Source organism: Berghia stephanieae, chromosome 2 (assembly GCF_034508935.2).
Source record: "Berghia stephanieae isolate SIO BIC M18660-M18661 chromosome 2, UCSD_Bste_1.3, whole genome shotgun sequence".
Lineage (NCBI taxonomy): Eukaryota > Metazoa > Mollusca > Gastropoda > Nudibranchia > Aeolidiidae > Berghia > Berghia stephanieae.
In genome coordinates, this window is record NC_088361.1 from 5,717,863 (window position 1) to 5,737,862 (window position 20,000).

The 20,000-nt window shown below is 33.9% G+C and overlaps 1 protein-coding gene across 6 annotated transcripts in view; it reads left to right on the top strand.

Annotated features, from left to right (window-relative positions):
- Positions 1 to 19,881, top strand: part of LOC144964214 (cGMP-specific 3',5'-cyclic phosphodiesterase-like) — a 146,395-nt gene extending 126,514 nt beyond the window's left edge. For 3 of the 6 annotated variants that reach the window (XM_078898225.1, XM_078898223.1, XM_078898224.1), the window contains 11 exons: positions 775 to 921; positions 1,973 to 2,080; positions 3,842 to 3,951; positions 4,937 to 5,024; positions 6,347 to 6,447; positions 6,935 to 7,012; positions 7,506 to 7,644; positions 8,473 to 8,556; positions 10,690 to 11,130; positions 16,834 to 16,946; positions 17,573 to 18,906. In XM_078898225.1, coding sequence (XP_078754351.1) covers positions 775 to 921; positions 1,973 to 2,080; positions 3,842 to 3,951; positions 4,937 to 5,024; positions 6,347 to 6,447; positions 6,935 to 7,012; positions 7,506 to 7,644; positions 8,473 to 8,556; positions 10,690 to 11,130; positions 16,834 to 16,932 — 1,395 coding nt within the window. In that variant the 3' untranslated portion in view covers positions 16,933 to 16,946; positions 17,573 to 18,906. Of the gene's footprint in view, positions 1 to 774; positions 922 to 1,972; positions 2,081 to 3,841; positions 3,952 to 4,936; positions 5,025 to 6,346; positions 6,448 to 6,934; positions 7,013 to 7,505; positions 7,645 to 8,472; positions 8,557 to 10,689; positions 11,131 to 12,788; positions 12,910 to 16,833; positions 16,947 to 17,572 lie in introns of all 6 variants that reach the window. The other 3 variants (XM_078898228.1, XM_078898227.1, XM_078898226.1) reach the window with 2 other exon arrangements.
- Positions 19,882 to 20,000: the final 119 nt, after the last annotated feature.

The window sequence follows — 20,000 nt, forward strand, 5'->3', positions numbered from 1 at the left end:
TTAAGAAATTAAGGAGCAGGCACCGGTGTAAGATAAAGAACTGAAAAAGTGTGCATGAAAGGTACCAGACAAAGCAAAAAAAAAAAGAAAAATACAAGACAAAAACATCCCAAAAAGTCAGTCGACCTCGACCTCTCCCGATTGTTTTTTTTCTTATATTTTTCTTTCTTGCTTTGTCTGGCACCTTTCATACACACTTGTTCAGTTCTTTATCTTACACCAGTGCCTGCTCTTTAATTTCTTAATCTTTATCTTAGTAATTACAAAGATGACTGCCTAAAAGTCAATAACTAAGAGTTGAGTGACGTCAATTTCGTTCTATTCATAGGATTTTGTCTTCTTGCTGGTTTTTTTTTCCGCTTCAAAGTATTTACCGACTGACTCAGTCTAAACACAGCGAGCACTCAATGACTCAATATAATCAATGCGTTTCATAAAGCTTTAATATAATATACCTCCATCTGACCATACTAAACCCCATTTTCAATGCTATGAAATTCGTTAAGCGTAAAAATAATCTGAATTAACTAATTTGTGCGGCTATGTGGTCTTGTGGTGTAACACTCGCCTTCGGACCGGAAGGTCCAGGGCTTGATTCCCGCTCTGAGAGAAAGAGCTGAAGGTTTTTTTTTTGAAACCAGCAGGCACGAAACAAGCAGGAAGAAGGAAGAACTCTGAAACCTAAACCGTGCTGGGGTAATTATTCGGATTACGTAATTGGTGTCGATTATCGATTTCTGCCTTACAATCCATATCTATCTACATCAATTGTAGGGTGACAATATCCAGACATCGGAGGACTACCGATTGTACGCCTATGACTTCGACGATACCCTTATGACTGATGATGACACCATTAAGGCCACCATCAGGATGTTTATTGACGCAAATCTCATCAACAAGTTCAAGGTCCCATATGAGGTATACAACAACAACAACAAAAACAACAACAATTACTACTAATACTTCTTCTTTTTCGTCTACAACAACAACAACAACAACAACAACTACTCCTCCTCCTCCTCCTCCTCCACCTCCTCCTCCTCCTCCATCTCCTCCTCCTCCTCCTCCTCCTCCTCCTACTACTACTACTACTACTACTACTACTACTACTGCTACTACTACTACAACAACAACAACAACAACAACAACAACAACAACAACAACTACTACTACTACTACTACTACTACTACTACTACTATTACTACTACTACTACTATTACGTCTACTACTACTACTACTACTACTACTACTACTACTACTACTACTACTACTACTACTACTACTACTGCTGCTACTAGTAGTACCATTATTGATATTATTATTATTATTTGATAATGATGATGATGATGATAATAATAATAATAATAATAATAATAATAATAATAATAATAATGATAATAATATAGCACTTGTATAGCCCATAACCATGACTAGGTCATGCTCTATGCGCTTCACAGTTACAAGAATGACAATCTAAAATATCACTAAAATGCACACACACACACACACACACACACACACAAGACACACTTTCAGTTATTACTCAAAATAAGAGAGAAACCCCCCCCCCCATCTATATCAAATAAATTTTAAACATTGACTGAGACTTAAAATATTGTTTTGTAAAAAAAAGTCATCTTAAAGCTTTGATTTTAAAGAATCGACACTTGAAGCTTCACGAATAGCCATGAGCTTTTTGAGCTTTTATATAGGGCAATATCCACTAAATGTGCTCAAAGCGCTTTGCAAGAGGTCCCTGGTCAACAGCAACGTTTAACATGTAGGACGGGACATGACGCCTGTTAGGAGATATTATAATGTTTCGGATAAAGACAATGCTGTTAACGGCCAGGAACTCATTTTAGACCTGAGTACGGTGAGAGAATGTGAGTAAAGAGCCTTTTCCAAGGACTCAACTATAGGATGAATAAAGGGAATTATTATTTTTTTATTTCCCCCGCTTTCCAGACAATGTGTCGCTGGGTGTGTACAGTCAAGAAGAATTATCGACCTGTGACCTATCATAATTGGAGACACGCATTTAATGTCTGTCAAACGATGTTCACAATGCTCTACGTAAGTATTTACTTTTCACTGTTTTCACTAAATGTAAGTAGGGTCAGTCATGATAACGATGTTTTGAGAGTCACAATATGTTGGCTAATGTGGAAGAAATAGATAGTCAAAGTAATTTCATTCATAATTTTTACTTCTTACTTGCTGATGTTGGGGAGCTCGATACCTCAGTTGGTAGAGCACTCCCTTCAGAAGGAAAGGAACCGAGATCCATCCCGGGTGAAGCCAAGATTATTTTGTCCACCAAGCAGTGATTGGGTAACTGGGTATGTTAGATCTGGCGGAAAGCACTTTGCGATAGAATAGCATCTTGTCTAAAGTGTAGCAAGCAATTTGATAATGCCCGTTGCACACTATAACAAAAAACCAGGATAACCTCCGGCTCCAGTGGCCTAATGGCTCTGAAGGACTACTTATTTTGATTGACATTAGCTATCCTTTACGTTCCCTTCTTTGAGAAAATAAATAACTACCGAAAGTGACACATTTACTGACACATTTAACAAGTAACGGCACACGATAAAAGTCACATTTGTGTTAACCCTTACGCCAAGCTCATCAATAAGTGTGCTGAAGGTCGTCGTGAAATCGAGTGATTTTATTTTCATTTAAAAAAATTAGGAATAACTTCTTGGTCTGCGCCACCCAATCCGACCAGGCTACCATTCATTGTTGAAATGTCACGGGCCAGTCAGTAGATGGTCGATAGTTACAAATATCAAGAAGTTCTCCCTGAAAAAAGGAGTTACGCAATTTTACATTAAAAACATAATGTTGGGCACGAATGTTTGAGTTAACCAAAAGTTACTTTTACTCCAAACTGCCACGCCGTCGTTTCTCGGATCTGTTAACTATTCTTCAATCTAGTCTAATACTCTCAAATCTGGGACTTAAGGAGTCTCATTTTCGATAGTTTTTGACAAGATCAGGGTCATTTTAATCGACCGACATTTGAAGGACGAGTTTTCTGACCAAATTATTTTAAAAGACATGTTGTATTTTGGGATAATGGCAGTGCTGCCTCTCACTCTCATCACTCAAAGGACAAATCAATAAATGTGACCGACAACGACAAGGTATGATATCGGAATGAGCAATATGAAGATGTCAAGATTAGGAAATTCAAGATTTTCACAGTTGAAGGAATTGATTCTACTTTCAGCGGGGACGACTCTAGTATTTCTTCGTGTTGTATAGAAAGAGCTTACTATTCAATTTAATAGGGAACGATCGTGTGATGTCAAAAAACAAACAAACTGGTTCCAATCTCATTGAAAGTTTAATCCACCCTCGCTCTTTTTCGTCCCGTGATCTGATTAAGAATCTGATTATACATACTGCTACTATAATAATTATGCTACTTTATGATGCAAAATGCAATCTATTCATGATTAGTACTGCGAGGGACTGGGTACATACACAATTCCTAGGAGTTGGGTACGGGAAGAGTAGAAGGTGTGATGTCAGGACTTCTCTGCCCTGTAGTGAATATTGGATTCGCTCCGACATCATACAAGTTTGAAATGATTGGTCTGAAATCATGACAATCAAATCCCCAAAATGTTAGACAAGAATGTTGATAGCCTGGAATAAAGCAACGTCCCAAACATCAGATCATATCCAAGAGTAAAACGGGAAAGGTCAATTTACTAATTTTCCTTGAAGAAACCAGTGCCTTCTACAAACTGCATTGCTCTCTCACAAGATCAAGACTATTTGCTTGTCAGAATTGAATTCAACTGTCTTCTTTTGTCTCCACAGACAGGGGAGCTGACGCCTTTATTTGACAAAGTAGAGATTTTTGCTCTCATGGTGGCATGCTTATGTCATGACCTTGATCACCGAGGCACCAACAATGCTTTCCAGAAAAAGTAAGTAGGTTTCATCTACAACATCTTAATTTAAGATTATTGTCTTTGGGTCACCGCACACCACAATAATCCCCCATAGGAATAGTTTTGCTATCATGACTTCTTGATAGGCGATGGATCCATAAAATATCTTTTTTCCCCAGAATTATGGCCTATGAAATGTCCCAGCGCGCACAATTGGTGACTTAAGGGAAATTTACGTTTTTACATGTATTTGCCATGTTTACCAGGACTTATCTTTTCGTCCTTTAAAATGAATCATTATTGATATTTCAGAATACTTGCATTCAATGATCTTTAAAGGGCCATAATTACTGTTATTTTTCTACAACAATATTTTCTTATTTGAAAAAAAAATGGTCCAATTCCATCCATCGGTTAAACGAAAGAAAGGGCCCACATCTTGACTTAATATAAAGGTCCGGTTTTAGGCCCTATCCTTTATATCCTATATACTTTACGATTAGGCATTGCAATACGCTCACATTCTGTTACCTACCACATGCTGACGACACGCAGCTACGAGCAATATGTTGTATTTAACTTAGTATCACTTTGACTTGTTTAAGAAATCCTTAGTTATATAAAAACTCGTATATAAAGCTTCCACTCCTTGTGATCTCTCTTCTTTTGTCTGTGATTTAGAAAATTGTTGTGACTCCATCAAAAGTTGGATGCTAGAAAATAAGCAATTGTTAAATGAAGATAAAACTGAAGTTGTTTTGACTGGAACTCAGCAAAAATTAAAGTCTATCCACTTGTCAATGCCTACACTAATCATAACTGATAGTGATATTTCTATTTCTGCAAAGGCTAGTAATTTGGGTTTCAAATGGGTTACAAAAAGCTAGTTTAAAGAAAAGAATAAGGCTCAAACTAAACCTAAAATCCACAGTGAAAGCTTGGAATAATACCTAGAAAAAGAGAAAGCTTAACCTGTCCTGCATGTCGACCAAAGATTTACTTTTTTCCCTTTTTATTTCAGAGTTGCGTCTCCACTGGCCATGTTGTACAGTACATCTGTATTGGAACATCATCACTTTGATCATTGTATCATGATACTCAACAGTGAGGTATGGAATGTGTTAGTTCTAGCCTTGAAGAGTTAGAAAGCTTTTGATTCAATGAAACTTGCGCTGTTTTGGAGATCAGAAAAAACACAAATGAATATGACAGCTTAATAGAACAAAATACCAAACATGGAACGAGCTCAAAACTCGTCTTCAACTGACAAAATAAAAACAATAGATGCATAAGTACATTACTCTATAAAACCCGTAGACGGCAGTGTTTTATGCTTTTAATGTTTTCGCTGTTTCAGAAGAAGGGGTTTGAGCCCAAAACGCTCCGTATTTTGTATTTTGGTCTTTTTTTAAACCTGTTATATTCACTTTTGTCATTATTATTACCACTCCACATTTTCTTGCAGCTCAGTATCACTTTGACTTGTTTAAGAGATCCCTAGTTATATAAAAAGTGGCTTCTCTATTCTATGAGAATATATTTAACTATCACTGGGTAAAGGCTATAACTTTTATCTGTAAGTCACAACATTCTGTAATGATAATAATAATAATAATAATAATAATAATAATAATAATAATAATAATAATAATAATAATAATAATAATATATCTTTATTGTCCTCAAAAAAGTGGCTATTTGTCATTTGGTTACACATTTATAACAATACAATATTGACATAGACACAGATGCACACTAGTAACATAGTAGTCATCGAAAAAAAAACAAAAACAAAAACAAAAACAAACAAACAAACAAACAAACCGGCATCAACAACAACAACATCATCATCGTCATCATCATCATCATCATCATCATCATCATCATCATCACCATCATCATCATCATCATAATCTGCGTTTAGAAAACTAATTTTAGTATTCTGTTATTTCAGCGGTTTATAAATAGACCAATGCTCGCTAAATATAATTCTTGCCAAAATTCATGTAAAATTTCGATTCACAGAATGAATGGATCCGGGAAAATCTCTCTACTGATCCTTCTACTGATACATATTGGGTATCATCAGCAATTATTGTACATATTTGTGTTCAAGTCGATATTAACCCGTTTACGACTGAATTTGGTTTTGTTCCAACCTGATATAAAAGCTTCACCAACCATCATCACAAAACCTGATGTGATTAAGCCCAGGTTGCAGCAATATTTTTGATTCTTATTTTTAAAAAGTTATAGTTTTACAGGATCAATAAATGAGGAAACTAAGCTCTGATATCAATGATATCAAGTTTTTATCAAAACCGATTTTTGGAGAAAGGGGTCCAAGGTTGATTTTATGTAGATGTGTAAAGTATGAATCGACTAAAGGCACATTGCCGTTAACTTTGAGTATTGACCTTTATCACTCCAGGGTAACAACATCTTCCAGTCGTTTTCTCCAGAGGAATACAGAAGGGCGATAACTATTTTAGAACATGCCATCCTGTCCACAGACCTTGCCCTCTATTTCAAGTGAGTGGTTGATAAATCTATGATTAACATATCTGATTCTTGGTCCGTTAACACTGGTTTATCGTTTTCTATCATTAATATTTTCGTTTCTTCAGATTTCCGGTTTATTTGATCTGTGAAAGGTCCTGTAATTCAACGTCGAGTTTTGCTCCTAAACTTAATACTTTGCCATATTCTCTTTGCGCCAATAATAAACTCATGTCATATTTTTTTCTTGATTCTCTTGGGAGTTTTGTGACTTGATTCTGTGTATTTCATTCTGGGCGTTTGTTCATAATCTTAATTTCTTATAGATTTTTTCGACAGTGAGGTTTTCTTTACTTTTTCTTTTGCCATTGTGGCTTTTAGTCCTCAAAAACCGTAATCAAGACAGTTTTCTGATTCCAAATTCTATCTCTTTTTAAAAATATATTTATATATCTGAGCAAATCGAGTATTTTGCATTTTTCTGTAAATTGTCAACCTGATGCGTTTCATCCTATTTCAGGAAAAGAGGGGATTTTAAGAAACTTGTGGACAACGGAGAAAAACAATTTCGAGATCCATACAAGAAAGAATTACTCCAGTAAGTAGCAGTTATTTGAAATACTTAAAAACACACATTGTTTTATTAGTATGTCGGAGATCTCTTGCCATTGCTGATCGTAGGCCACGATAAAATTGGTACACATTGCAAGGTGTATAATTTGTTTCCCAACAGTTTATAGTACTAGAGTAGTATTTTATTAGATTTGCAGCACATTGAGTACTTAATTATTTGAGTATTCGGGTACGGAATAAAAAATATTACAGGCTTGTATTTTCCTTTCTTCTCCTGGCTGGCCGGAAAAGAATACTAAATAATACTGTTTTAATTGATTTAATGAATTTGCTCGAAGATTTAACTCCGAAGATAAACGGATATGAGAAATGTTAAGAAATGGTAGCTGACGTTTCGGGAAATGAAATAATTTGTTCTGAATAAACGAAAATCCTCATCGTCAGAAATAGTTTGTTTTATGTCACTCATTGAAGTTTACATTTCTTCATAAGTTTTAGAATTTTTATTGTGTCGATAGGGCGATGATGATGACAGCTTGTGATGTTGCGGCTATCACCAAACCCTGGAAGATACAGAAAGAAATCGCACAACTTGTTACAGCAGAATTCTTTGAACAGGGAGACATCGAAAAAACTCAACTGGGCGAAAAACCGATTGTAAGTCTTTGTTTCCATGAAAACGTCATGTGGCGTATCAAGACGAGAAATGAAGTGTGTAGAAAAGTGCCGAAAGATTCCACGGAGTGGTGGAGGGCGTCGATTGCACAGCGTCCCTCTCGTTTGAATACTCTTCGCTGCAAAGTTTTTATTCTTTATTGTCTTCTAGCACTTTTCTACTCACTTCATTTTTTGTTCTTATTAACACAAGTGCGTGCTCCACCCACTTTCCTGAATTCATATCAAAATGGTTAAGTTTATAAGTATTTATAATTAAAGTGGCAGCGGGAAAGAGTCATGATTGGTCACAAGGCATGATAAACAAGTCTCTGGAATATCATAGAAAACATGAACCACAATTTCAAAACAGGTTTTATTAAATTTTGAAATTCTCCATCTCTGTGTTCATTAAATGAAATCTGTATTGATACAAACGATTTCACATTTTAACGGATCATAAAAACCAATTAAATGTTTACTGGTGAATAAAGGTTAATTGATTGCTTTGGCTTTGTTATTATAAAGTCAAAATTATAGATTTACATTCTCATTCAAATGTTTAAAAGGTTGATCATGAAATCATTTTACAATGCTGAATGTCGTACTAATGTGATCTTGTACTTTTCGTGCAATGTGTAAATTGGTAAGTACCTATATGATAGGCATCAAATCAGTCTTCATATCAAATCATATTCTACTTTTTTTTAAAAATAGGACTCGTTAGAGTTAATTTTTATCAATATTTTTGTACTCTCCTACAAAGTTGTCATGCATTAGAGATTTGAGATATTATCCATATAAACTCTTTTGTTGTTGTTATGTTTACAGCCAATGATGGACCGAGAGAAAAAGGACGAATTACCAAGAATGCAAGTTGAATTCATCGACATGATATGTACTCCAGTTTACGAGGTAACTTGAGATTTTATACAACTCCCTCCCCCACAAATTATTGATAAAATGTCCTCAAAGATCTTTAAAATGCATCTTGCGCCATCAGCAACACTTCAATGTATATGCATTACAAATGTGAAACACTTTTACAAATTTTTACGACAGGGACAACGCTGTTTACCGGCCAGGCACTCATTTTACACATAAGAGCGGTGAGAGAATTGGAGTAATGAGCATTTTCCAATGATCCAACGTTGCACTACCCAAAGCGGGGCTAACACCAATGGCCTACAGGTATAAGTCTAATGATTTACCATAAGACCACAAAGCCGCACGCAAATTCAGTCTATCAATGGGGTTCAGTGAACCTGCAAGAAATTAAAACATCTCTGATCTAAAATTGACAACGTTTAACATTTTGATCTTAAATCTCTCCAAGTTCGTTCTGGTTTGCCAAGGAAAGTTCCATATCTAACAGCAGAGACCAGGTTGACAAGGAGTATGTTAAAAAACTATCTGAATTAAGGCATCAGCGAATTAGACCTCATTGTAATAAAGACAAAGAGGAGAAAGAGGAAATGCAGGAAAGAGGAGGAGGGGGAGGAGGAGGAATAATAATAATAATAATAATAATAATAATAATAATAATAATAATAATAATAATAATAATAATAATAATAATAAGAAGAAGAAGAAGAAGAAGAAGAAGAAAGAAGAAGAAGAAGAAGAAGAAGAAGAAGAAGAAAGAAGAAGAAGAAGAAGAAGAAGAAGAAGAAGAAGAAGAAGAAGAAGAAAGAAGAAGAAGAAGAGAAGAAGAAGAAGAAGAAGAAGAAGAAGAAGAAGAAGAAGAAGAAGAAGAAGAGAAGAAGAAGAAGAAGAAGAAGAAGAAGAAGAAGATGAAGAAGAAGAAGAAGAAGAAGAAGAAGAAGAAGAAGAAGAAGAAGAAGATGAAGTAGTAGAAGGAGAAAAAGATGAAGAAGAAGAAGGAGAAGAGGTAGAAGAACAAAGAGAAGTAGGAGGACAAGGAGAATGAGTATCTAGCCATTTGTAATTTTGTAGTTTCAGTCTTTTGCACATTTTCAGTCTTATAAAACGGGTTTAATGGCGTCAAATTTATCCCAAATGTAAGAACGATTAATCATTCATGATTAAACCATATTCATAACATTTCTATTTCAGTGATTTGGTGTGTTTCAAATGAGAAAGTACAGCTAGTACGAAAGTTGACGTCTGGCAAACATATTTATTTTTTGCCCTTTGAAATGTACACTCTTGGGACCATCCTGTGTTCTTTTACTCAGAAATGAGTCGACAGCTTTGTAAAGTTTAGTTTGCAACTCCCAACCAATACAATTTTTAAAAGAGCTGGTTGTTGTGAACATTATCGAATATAGTGGTCTCCATTAGGTTCATTGAGAGGACATGGGTGAAGGAAATTAAGGGTGTCATCTTCTTAATCTATTTCTTATTTTTGAAGATCACTATTTGCCTGTTTTTTAATTCTTCAAAACTTTTATGTCCCGTAATAAAAATTGACATGGGGAGAATTAAAGAATGCATGATGGTTAGAATCGGAGACCACAAGCATGACTCAGAGTAAAGGATCATCCTCAAGTCTCGCCTTTAATATTTACAATGAGTGCTTACAAGATCATAAGTATTTCATGTCATTAGTTTCATACGGTGTCATTGTGTCATCACTTGTAAATATAGTAATAGTATCACCTTTGGTAACCGAACCACGATCTATAAACTTGATGTGCGACTTTGACTGCCATATTATTACATATTTTAATGAACTATTTTTGCAATGCCATGGGCAGAGAGACACAAGCTAAAGAACATGTAAATGTTTTTGTGGCACATCTATCAACATGAACGGAAAGAATTAATTAAAAGAATATTTCTTCTTGTCCACAGGAAACCCATATTAGATTTGTATTTTATATACGACTTCATAGTCTAAAGCAATGGTTGTATTGCAAGATGAGCAATTTTAAGAGTTCTAAATTTAAGTTTTTAAAAAATCGAACATGTAAATTGCATCCTTGAAAAAGTTCATGATCATTGATTAGTAATTATGAGATGGTTGTTTGATTGGCTTGCCAGGTAAGGTTATATATAATCAATATCTTCCCTCCATCTGCTAAGGCGTTCTCTAACACCTGGCCACGATTATCACCCTTCTATGACGGTGTCATGAACAACCGCCACCATTGGACTCTGATGCAGCAGGGAACCACAGACATCAACTCGGCCTTCGCGATCGCATCTGCAGCTCCAAAACAATTGTCAAGCATCAATGAGAAGAACTCATCGGCCAGAAAATCTAACTGTAACAGCAGTGACAAAGAGTCCAGAAAAATCAAAGGTTCTCCTACAAGCCTTCAATCCAGACACCCAAAACCTCCGTCCATTTCCAAAAAGCCGTCAGCGATCAAGGACGGAGGAAGTATGCGAGGTCAGAAGGAACCCAAGAAGCCGATGTTGTCTCCAATAAAGCACAACAATGTCAAGGCTTTAACCGTGTACGCCGCATCTTTACGGATCCCGCCTGGGTCGGTTGAGAAAACGACGACAGACACAAAAAGAGTGGGATTTCTATTTATATCCCCAATTCCATTTTTAATTGTTTTTGCTTTTGTTTTTTCTTTCATTTTTCTATTTCTTGTGTTGTACAAACCGAGGAATTCCCACCTTAAATATTTATTATTGCACTCGATGTAATTCGATTTAGCCTCTCCCACACCTTTTTGAGCAGTATGAGAAATGGCATGTGACAATTTCATTGAGAACATATGACTCAAGGACTCAAACGATATAGTTTTTAAAACAAAGGATGATATCACCGACCATGAGTTCATATTAAGTAAGCGAGCTCTTCAGGGTGTAGATGAATTAGAAACGCTTACTCGCTACACCTTTCAGCTTCCTACCTGTGCTGGATCATATTTTTATCTTTTTTATGAGCGATAGCAAAAGCTTTTGAAATAGAACGAATTGCGATGATGTTCTAGGACGGAAACTCAAAATAAGATCCAAGTCTGAAAGCAAAAGGGAAATCGGCATACTTTTTCAAAACCCACGAAAAGGAAAGCTAACATCGATATATACCTATATACAAATATAGTCTGAAGAACAGTTTAATGTATTATCCTTATCAATCTTTTATTACTTATTAAAGCAAAGACTATATATAGTAGCAACTAAATTTGAATCTTATGCTTTTGAGAACATTTGATGGCCTGCATTTTAGTCTCTCAGCATCAAAGATCATCACTTATTGAAAAAGAGAAATAGAGGGCAAAAGTTTGCTGACTCATGTTATATATTGTGTGTATACCATAAATCTATGAGGTTGGCAAAGTCAATAATATTATTAGAGAGAGACAAAACCCTTTTAATTGTGGATGGGTAAAAGTAAACAGTGGAAAACTCAAATCCCAACTCTATTTTCTTAATTAAACAACATTTTAAGCAGCAGTGTTTACTTTTATCGAATAATCCATGGCTTTTATAGTTTGAACATAAACATATTATAGAACTAGTACTTTATTAGATCTAACAACTTTTGGTCAAATTTATAATGAGAGCTGAATTTGGTTCGCAATACCAGTTTTACAAATAGTGAAAACTTACAAAGGTGCACAAATATTAAAATTTTTGAAACGCCTTTTTGGTATAGGGTTATCCAAATTTTCCGCAGTCACGATATCCCTCCTTCACCTATTGTGCGCTCTAGGCACATGTATGTTTATGAATTACTTGAATGTCCTTGAATCATGGTTTAAGATGATTTGTCACTCAGCCTTCAATCATGTCAATATTATGATGAGATTTATAATTGCTTTAGTTTTTCATTCATCTCGCCATCTAGCTCTTCAGAAATTCATATTGTCAGCTCCTTTTATCCTTGCAAAAAGACTTTTTTTACATTTTAGATGTACGATTACTTTTCTAGACTGAGTGTTGTTAATAAGTGTTTTAATTATTCTTTTTTCTCCTCTCCGGTAACATGTGTTTATTAATCTTTTGTCCATGTGTTTCTCTGTTTGATAAAGTTAAAACAAAAATGCCCCTGTGTTATTTCAAATGAAATCTTCCCGGTGTAAAATCTCATTGAGATTACAGCATTCTGAGCCTGTGCCAGGATTAGCCAGACAAGTAAAGCCTCGTAGTAGAAAACCTATTATAGATATGAATATTTATGTCATGCTATCCAGGTCATTATTTTCTGTTGTCTCCTGTAGCTTTTCTCCAAGATCAATAGCAATTTACGCCCTTTGGAAGATGGCTGTTCCAATAATCGGGACCACTGGAATCATCTATCCCAGGAACCTTCCAACACGAGGCAGGATATTGTGAAAAAAGGTGGACTACAGTTTCTCTAATAAAACGATGATCTCATTCAATCATAAAGACTAGTGACTTTAACATTTGAAAATCAAACTAAAGTTCATTTACGATTCCCAAGAAATATATTTCCTTTTATTAACGGGTATTAACAATAATTTGAACCGTAGCATGCATGGTCACAAAATTAGCAAATTATTAATTTTATAATAAAAAGAAAAAGGGAAGGATGTTTCACCTAAATATTGAAGAAGTCAAGTGCGCGATATGATTTTCAAATGTTTATTTTTTTTATCTACAAAATCTGTCATTGAAGCTTATCTAGAATACAAAATGTGAACTGTAGTTTGAATTGAATTGAGATGTGAAGCAATGACAATAGGTAGCTTTATAAATAATTGCTTTAACTTTATCCCAGCGTATTGTTTCCATTTCTGCCAATGTAATCAGTTTAATTCTGACAATAAATACTGATAATGTTGAAAAACGTTTCTTTTAATTTAAAAGCTTATTCCAATAGACTTGCATTTAATCTTTGATTCTTGAAATATCTTAGTTATGAAATCAGATACCTCTGTCTATTTCCATCATACTTAATTTAATATTGTTTAATTTTCTACATTATTCGTAATTCTAAAAACGACTTTCTAACCATAAAACGAAGAAGAAGATGCCCAGCAAGAAATCGTCCAAAGGGTACATTTTATTTATATCCTCTACACATTCTCCTTTTTATTTTTTCGTATTTCAAATGTTGTAATCCAAGCCTTAACATTGTATCATTTTCAATCACCGTTACCATTTTACATTTAGAAAATTGTATACTAAGTTTGACAGATTCATCTGAAAAAATGTCCTAAAACAAGGAAGTATTTCAAAACTGTCAATGTTAGTAACAAGTGATTCGGTTACAGACCGTTATAAGTGCCATGTATGACTTCACTAAATGTTAAGTTGCAAATGAAGCTAAGCTCAGTATTTCTTTTTACAATTTCAAATGCAAACTAGACACCAGGAACTCAATTCAGGTATTAATCGGATATATATATAGGGTAGGGGTGCTCCAAAAAAAAGTAAAAGGAACAGCTGCTTGAAGCCTTTTTCTATGTATCGATTTCTAGTTGAGAATATGAAAATACATTTAATGGTTCTAATAGTAAGCCAAGTTTTATAATTATTGATTATCTAGATTTGGAGTGTAACAATTTTTAAAAAAACATCATCCCAAAGTTAAATGCTCAGACAAAGTCCAAACAGATTTATTTACGTATCATGTATGTACCGACCACTTCGTAGTTGGCATGCCAACTTCAAGCACCATGTTATGCTGGCCGCCGACTGTCAAATTGTTTACCATTCCACCATGCAAACGAACAATAATACCTACAAGTAGTGGCAAAGCAGCATTGGAACTTCTTTTAAAAAGACTGTTGGGGAGGTGATCGAATCGTTAAAGAATTCCCTAAGCAAGGTTGAAGGAACAACACATAAGACAAACTGATCCGTAAAATTATCCAAACTTATTCATCTGAATCTGTATCGTAGAATGGCATTTGTCTGTGAAGCATTGTGTAAAAGATCAAATAAATTGTTATTGAAAATGCACAGAAAGCAAAGTCAATTTCCAATACTACCGAACACTAAAAGAAATGCATTTTAAGAATTTTGATCAGTATCTTTGTCCTTCAAATTTCGATAAAGTTAATTGATAATAAAGGGTAATTTCAATCAATCAATATTTACGGCCAAAACTTTAAAAGATGATATTGTTTTTCAACGTACGCCAAAATACTATATTCAGCTTTTGGATGAAAACCTTCTACCAGATTGCCATAAATTATACCCCCTCCTTCCCCCCCCCCCACCCCCCCAAAAAAAAACAATAACAAACAAAAAACAACAAAAAAACAAAACAAAACAAAACATACAAAAAAAAAACAACACACAAAGAAAACAAAAACAAAAACAAACAGGACACAAAACGATACAATTATATTCTACAGAAGGATGGGGCTAGGTCCTCTGCAAATTAAAATAACACCAAAGATTTCATAAAAAATGAGAATGCGTCTCATGAACAAAGATCATTGGTCATCTCAATCACCTACTTTTAATCCTATGGTTTATTTTTTTGGGATTTGCTGAATAAGTCCACTGTGTCCCACGAAAGAAAAAATATTAAAAAACAAAACAAAACATAAATATTTGTGGAATGAAATTACTTTGCAAAAAGTAAAGGAAGCAAGCATTAACAGAAAATTGGTCACATCATTTCTTTAAAAAAAATAGGATTGGGAGTTAACATTGTTCCGTCGAGCCATCTTAAATGTTTGCCAATGACTGCAGAAATACTGACAAAACCAAAATATATGAGCATGTTTTTTACAGATTAATATACGAGTGACTTGAAAGCCTTTTAAAAAAAAGATTAATTCTATGACCAAATAACTCAAATGGTTATTTAGAATATCTGCTAGAGTATAATGATCGCCCCTTAATTTGACCTTGTCCTTGGGAATCGTAGACATCTGGCGACCCTGTTGTCATCGTTTTTCTTGCACCTACAGACTATATTACCCGTCCGATTTAATCGTTGATGGCTCAAATGATTCGTCTCGATCTATGTTAATTTGCAGAACACAGTATGATAATTTAAATAGACGGGTGTCTGTTCAAAATAACCTCCGCAAATATAGTTCTCCACAAGTAACTAAAATGACTCAAAAACCATTGGTCCTTGATTTGATAAAGTGACTTAAGAGAGTTAGATTAGCCAACTTTTATCTCTAAGATCAAACTGAAATAACATTATAAAAACATCAGTTTTCAACTGTTTTTATCATATATTAAATTAGTTTTAAGATACAGGAGCACTCATATGTTTTATAATAGTTTATACAGCGGCAACTTTTTTTTTTGGAACACCCTATTATATATATATATATATATATATATATATATATATATATATATATTATATATATATATATATATATATATATATATATATATATATATATTTATATGCATATTTAATGCGCACTTGTGGGCAAGCTGTTATACCCGGTATTTACTAATCATAAATAGATTCTATAGTCTTTCCATTTTTGTTTTCACTACGTCATGCAATCATACATCTATGAGTTTGCTACACTTGGCAATTTTTCTATTCCATTAAACTCAGAATTTCTATTTTTTTCGTCAATTTTCTTTTATTATTATTTAGCTGGTCTATCCCACCTGGGTCATTTTTATAACAATCAGATTTACATTCAATTGCAAGTTGATTTTGATTAAAGGTTATTAACTTTATTTTTATGCATTTAATAAGAATGAATCTATCAGTTTGGTTGCCTCTATTGACAGGGTTTGAAAAGAATATTTGTTAATACATTGTTTTGAAAGTAATTAGTTATTGGCATACTCAAAGTTTTTGTTTTTACTTGGGTAACCAATACAACTTGTCTCTAATTTATCAAATGAACCAAAAATAAAAGGGCCCAAACTTTAACTCTTTATAATTTGTAGGTGATAGTACAATTGTTTTGAAACATAAGATAAATAACTGAGATTTTTTAACAATTGTTATTTTTATTGGATTTCATAGGAATGATTTGAACACAATAACATTTGATTGAAGTATTTTTATGAAACATGTAAAGTAATTATAATACTTTCTTATCTACTTGTAACTTATGAAATAAGGGACCCATAAAAGTAATATTTGACATACCGGGGATTTCCACGATTTCCAACCTTTTCGTACATGTCTCAAGCTGAATATCATTATAAAAGAACAAAAAGCCGAACAATGAATTAGATAAGTAAGAATATCAAGGGCGCACCCTCTTTGCCCATATAATTTGTTTCATGAACTTTTCTAATCGTATTTATAGTTTCTATAAGATGTTTGATACTGACACTTTTCTCCTCGGCATGCAGATGAAGACCAAAAAATCCCTGTTGGTGTCTCCGAAACAAACAAGTCCCAGAAAACAGAGAGCAACGGACACGTCTCAAAATCAAAGCAAACATCAATAGAAGAAATCAGCAGTGTAAGTTATGCTTCGTGAGTGGCTAAAATGATCTGAAGTTTGAATAAATGCAATTAGGGAATCTGATAAATCGGGAGTTAAGATGCAAGTTTAACACTTTGATGCGAGTCTTTGAGAAAAGCTAGCTGTTCATAAGAGTTATTACAGTGTTCCCCTTGTCTGTCCAATAGGTCGGACGGGCATAGGCAACCTAGTGGCCATCCTTCGTATCGTCTCAATCATGCTATTTGCACTTAAGGTGCATTACCGCGATCCCCAAACTTGCCATTCATCAGTGTTTTGTGGGGATTCCCGAAATTGACTTTAAAATAGCCTTTAAATCACGAGTAGTCCGACTCCAAAAGTGATGACAGGGGGATAATATTGATCAATAACTTATTTTGGAAATATTTCTACAACATTGTTTGTTCCTGTCACAGCATTAGTTCCGTGTTGTTTGGAATTCCCCTTGTATGATAATTCTCTTATGTCTGTTTCGATTTTAACAGTTGAGATATTATTCATTTTAGTCATTTGGTGCTTCATTGTCTGAGTTTTGATTTTTTACCTGATGTGTTTATTTACATTACAAAGTTCTATATATTTTATGGAAATGTTCAACAATCTGTTTAAATTCAATTTGTCAGACAAACGGTATGAATTCCGAGGGAAAACAAACTATCGCACACCATCCCAAACCAAAACCAACAGAATCCAAGAGGAACGGAAACAAGGTCAAGTCTGCCCAAAGCTGTGATTCAAAGAAATCAACCAAATCATCCAAAAGTAACTTCTGCAATCTCAGCTGACCCGATCTATCGCATTCTTGTTGAAATATGTTTGTTTTTTGATTAATTTGTTTGTACATATTTATTTACAATATCGGTAAATAGGTTGTGTCTTGTTTTGGGGTGTCTTGTGAAATTAATGCTTTGCAAAAATCAATACTGGCTCCAAATGATACAAACGCAGACAACTATCTATCTTTTAAGCGTTTATTTTTGAATGTGTTTTTGAAAACAGGGTTCGGTATAAAATATTTTGACATCAACTATTCATGAAATTCAGTGTGCATGCAATCATAATACCAATATTGTTCAAGAAATTAAATCAAGAAATTAACCACAAGTTACATTCAAGCATCTCCTTGCCATTAACTTTGACCTGGGTACCACACCATGACCTTAGCACCAACATATTTATAGCCAGCCATAAACCACCATCTTGCAAAAAAAAAAAAAGACAAACACTTTTGCTTTAAACCACAACCTAAGCACCAACACTCTGCCCTCGCGTAAAATATTGATTAAGCACCAAACCAGAACTCTACCCAATAAAATGAATAATTATGATTAAATGAAAATTAAACTGAGCACCTGGTCACAAAGTTAATCAAAGCACGAAGCTTCTGACTTAGCATTAATTCTCACAAGACAGTCCACGAGACGACCTATTCACTGGTTATCATTGGATGCCTTGCTTGCAATTTTGAAATAACTTTTAAGTTTTACTGAAGAACGGGGGTGGGGCGATGATGATGATGATGATGAGGACATTGAATTGGGTTCTGCCCATTTAACAGTTTTTCCACATAGACCCTTGCTCTTTGAATAAACACTCGAATATTATTAATTCATAGTCAAGTTAGTGGTGGGATTATTTATATTTTCGACGATATGAAAAATATTCGATTATTAAATTTCGATAAATCGTTTTGTCGGTTAATAATTTCAAATAAAAAAGCCTTATTGAGATATTGAAGGAAAATATATGCATCGGGTCAACTAAAAGTTACAAATACCAATGATTTTTTCTATAAAACAAAGAGTCACTCAATTTTACGCTAACTGATGAGCAAGAGTAAATGGGTTAATAGAAAATTGCCATAAATTCACCAATGTGATACTAAATTGATGGAGGTTGTGAACTGGAAAAAGTAATGAACAAAAATAAATATAACAATTTAAAAAAAAGAACAAAATACCAAACACGGAACGTTTTAACCATTAACAAAGACAATCAAAACATGAATACATAACATAGAATTTAGAAATTACCAAACATTAGGTTGTTGATATCGGTGTTCTCGTATTTTCTTGTACTTTTCACCAAAACTATTCACTGGGCACAATTTTTCTGAGAATTTTGCTGTAAAAACATTTATTACCATTACAAAATAGGTACGATTAATGACATGTATTGACATTTCAAATGAATAATTTAAGAATTTCATAATCTTAAAAAAATTACAATCACCTATTTGTAAATAATAATGACGTCGATTTGTTCTATATTCTACAATCTACGCACTAAAACATGTCACTTGCTCCAGTGTGAATGAAATACACAAATAACTATTACCGGTGGCGAATGGAAAAGTCATAGGGTTAATATTATTTATAAGCCACAAATAATTTTCTCTCATCTTTTTAAACAAGAAAAATACATCTTCTGGAAACGCTAGTCTACTAGGCTATCTTGGCACGAACGACATTAAGTGATATTGTTTGGAATGAACGGCTTCTTATGAGAATAATAAATGTAAATCCATTGGGCGCACTAGTAAGCGTGTAAGACAAAATGCTATAAGGATTTTTAAAAAGTCAAACAGGAAAGATTTTCAAACAAAACATTTGCATAAAATTATTTTCTAAAGTTGGGACGAATTCAACTTAAATTCCTAAAAAAATTCCTCCCAATGAGGATAATTGCTGGGTCTACATTTGACAGTTTTTTTTCATTAGTGTTTTGAGGAAACATTCGCTGAGCTATAGTAGTCCTTATACAATTCATGATGAGAATAATCATTGAAATAAAATATAAACATTTCTATTAATGGAACTTATTACAAAATGATAAGAATAATCATTAGAATAATATATAAACAGTTTAAAAATAATTTTTTTTACGAATAGACTATTATTTCTTAACTGGTGCTTGCGTCAAAAAATAAAAAGGAGAATTTTTTATCTTAATAACAAACATAAATTCCCTAGATGACTTCCAAAGACCATGACTAAATAACGCGACACTAATGATATGAGATTCCATCGTCTTGTCATTTTATATTCATTT